Source organism: Oncorhynchus keta, unplaced genomic scaffold (genome assembly GCF_023373465.1).
Source record: "Oncorhynchus keta strain PuntledgeMale-10-30-2019 unplaced genomic scaffold, Oket_V2 Un_contig_28909_pilon_pilon, whole genome shotgun sequence".
NCBI lineage: Eukaryota > Metazoa > Chordata > Actinopteri > Salmoniformes > Salmonidae > Oncorhynchus > Oncorhynchus keta.
In genome coordinates, this window is record NW_026286282.1 from 32,501 (window position 1) to 36,020 (window position 3,520).

At 42.9% G+C, this 3,520-nt stretch overlaps 1 protein-coding gene across 1 annotated transcript in view; it reads left to right on the forward strand.

Annotated features, from left to right (window-relative positions):
- Positions 1-3,166, forward strand: part of LOC127923225 (ectodysplasin-A-like) — a 12,299-nt gene extending 9,133 nt beyond the window's left edge. The window contains exon 5 of the mRNA XM_052507208.1: positions 2,600-3,166. Coding sequence (XP_052363168.1) covers positions 2,600-2,845 — 246 coding nt within the window. The 3' untranslated portion in view covers positions 2,846-3,166. The remainder of the gene's footprint in view (positions 1-2,599) is intronic.
- The last annotated feature ends 354 nt before the right edge of the window (positions 3,167-3,520 follow it).

Here is a 3,520-nt window from a genome sequence, read left to right on the forward strand (position 1 = left end):
AGTAGTGACTACTACATTAATACTATTGATTTACATTACTAATACTATATACTACTACAGTCTCTACCTACTTCATATATAGTCAGGTAGAAGTGAGTAGTGACTACTACATTAATACTATTGATTTACATTACTAATACTATATACTACTACAGTCTCTACCTACTTCATATATAGTCAGGTAGAAGTGAGTAGTGACTACTACATTAATACTATTGATTTACATTACTAATACTATATACTACTACAGTCTACCGACTTCATATATAGTCAGGTAGAAGTGAGTAGTGACTACTACATTAATACTATTGATTTACATTACTAATACTATATACTACTACAGTCTACCGACTTCATATATAGTCAGGTAGAAGTGAGTAGTGACTACTACATTAATACTATTGATTTACATTACTAATACTATATACTGCTACAGTCTCTACCGACTTCATATATAGTCAGGTAGAAGTGAGTAGTGACTACTACATTAATACTATTGATTTACATTACTATATACTACTACAGTCTACCTACTTCATATATAGTCAGGTAGAAGTGAGTAGTGACTACTACATTAATACTATTGATTTACATTACTAATACTATATACTACTACAGTCTCTACCTACTTCATATATAGTCAGGTAGAAGTGAGTAGTGACTACTACATTAATACTATTGATTTACATTACTAATACTATATACTACTACAGTCTACCGACTTCATATATAGTCAGGTAGAAGTGAGTAGTGACTACTACAGTAATACTATTGATTTACATTACTAATACTATATACTGCTACAGTCTACCTACTTCATATATAGTCAGGTAGAAGTGAGTAGTGACTACTACATTAATACTATTGATTTACATTACTAATACTATATACTACTACAGTCTCTACCGACTTCATATATAGTCAGGTAGAAGTGAGTAGTGACTACTACATTAATACTATTGATTTACATTACTAATACTATATACTACTACAGTCTCTACCGACTTCATATATAGTCAGGTAGAAGTGAGTAGTGACTACTACATTAATACTATTGATTTACATTACTAATACTATATACTACTACAGTCTCTACCGACTTCATATATAGTCAGGTAGAAGTGAGTAGTGACTACTACATTAATACTATTGATTTACATTACTAATACTATATACGACTACAGTCTACCTACTTCATATATAGTCAGGTAGAAGTGAGTAGTGACTACTACATTAATACTATTGATTTACATTACTAATACTATATACTACTACAGTCTCTACCTACTTCATATATAGTCAGGTAGAATTGAGTAGTGACTACTACAATAATACTACATTACTAAGTACTACTACAGACTCTACCTATTTTATATATAGTAATACTACAAATACTACAGTAATACCACAACTACTATAGTAATACTACAAATACTACAGTAATACTACAACTACTATAGTAATACTACAACTCTACTAATACTACAATTTCATTTGTCACATGATTGGTAAACAACAGGTATAGACTAACAGTTGAAATGCTTACTTATGGGTCCTTTTCCAACAATGCAGAGTTCAGGATAAATAGTGACACAAGGAATAACTAATAACGAGTAAATATAAAAAATCCAAGCAGGCTGTCATGTGCCTTTTACTGAGGAGTGGCGTCCGTCTGGCCACTCTACCATAAAGGCCTGACTGGTGGAGTGCTGCAGAGATGGTTGTCCTTCTGGGAGGTTCTCCCATCTCCACAGAGGAACTCTGGAGCTCTGTCAGAGTGACCATTTGGTTCTTGGTCACCTCCCTCACCCTTCTCCCCTGATTGCTCAGTTTGGCCGGGCGCACCGGTTTGAGTGTCAAGAACTGCAACGCTGCTGGGTTTTTCACACTCAACAGTTTTCCATGTGTCCACCACCCCAAAGGACACAACTGTGGGGAGCCTTGGAGTCAACATGGTTCAGCATGCCTGTGGAACGCTTTCGATACCTTGTAGAGTCCTTGCCCAGATGAATTGAGGCTGTTCTGAGGGCAAATGGGGGTGTAACTCAATATTAGGACTGTGTTCTTAATGTTGTGTGTATGTAGTATGTGTGATGATGATACCACATCTCAGGTGTACTATCCACTTACTCTGACCCTCTTCCTCCTCTACCTGACCCTCTCCTCTTCCTCCTCTACCTGACCCTCTCTCCTCTTCCTCCTCTACCTGACCCTCTCTCCTCTTCCTCCTCTACCTGACCCTCTTCCTCCTCTACCTGACCCTCTCCTCTTCCTCCTCTACCTGACCCTCTCTCCTCTTCCTCCTCTACCTGACCCTCTCTCCTCTTCCTCCTCTACCTGACCCTCTCTCCTCTTCCTCCTCTACCTGACCCTCTCTCCTCTTCTTCCTCTACCTGACCCTCTCTTCCTCCTCCTCTCTGACCCTCTCTCCTCTTCCTCCTCTACCTGACCCTCTCGCCTCTACCTGACCCTCTCTCCTGTACCTGACCCTCTCTCCTCTTCCTCCTCTACCTGACCCTCTCTCCTCTTCCTCCTCTACCCCTACCTCTGGCAGATATATTAATCTTCTCTCTCTCCTTCTCCTCCCTCTGTTCACCAGGTGTACTATCTGAACTTCACGGACATTGCCAGCTACGAGGTGATGGTAGACTCCACCCCCTTCCTGCGTTGTACCTGCAGCATGGAGACGGGGCAGAGGAAGTTCAACACGTGCTACACGGCGGGGGTCAGCCTGCTGAGGGCGGGACAAAGGATCTCCATCAGGATGGTCTATGATGACACGCTGATCAGCATGACCAATCATACTACGTTCCTGGGGAGCGTCAGGCTGGGGGATTCCCCCTGACCAATACGGCACAACTTCCTGGGACTTCCTGACCAATCACACCTCCTTCCTGGGGCTCCCTGACCAATCACACCTCCTTCCTGGGGCTCCCTGACCAATCACACCTCCTTCCTGGGGCTCCCTGACCAATCACACCTCCTTCCTGGGGCTCCCTGACCAATCACACCTCCTTCCTGGGGCTCCCTGACCAATCACACCTCCTTCCTGGGGCTCCCTGACCAATCACACCTCCTTCCTGGGGCTCCCTGACCAATCACACCTCCTTCCTGGGGCTCCCTGACCAATACGGCACAACTTCCTGGGGCTCCCTGACCAATCACACCTCCTTCCTGGGGCCCTGACCAATCACACCTCCTTCCTGGGGCTCCCTGACCAATCACACCTCCTTCCTAGGACTTCCTGACCAATCATACTGCGTTCCTGGGACGTGTCTGTAACGACTGTCTTCGGGTGAAAGAGAGGAGGACCACGATGCAGAGTGATAGTCCATATTTAATGGGATAAACACCGAACAAAACAACAAACCGACGATACAGTCCCGTAGCCTGAACACTAAACACTGGAACAGGAACAATCACCCACAAAATACCCACAGAATATGGCTGCCTAAATATGGTTCCCAATCAGAGACGACGATAGACAGCTGCCTCTAATTGAGAAACAATGTAGGCAACA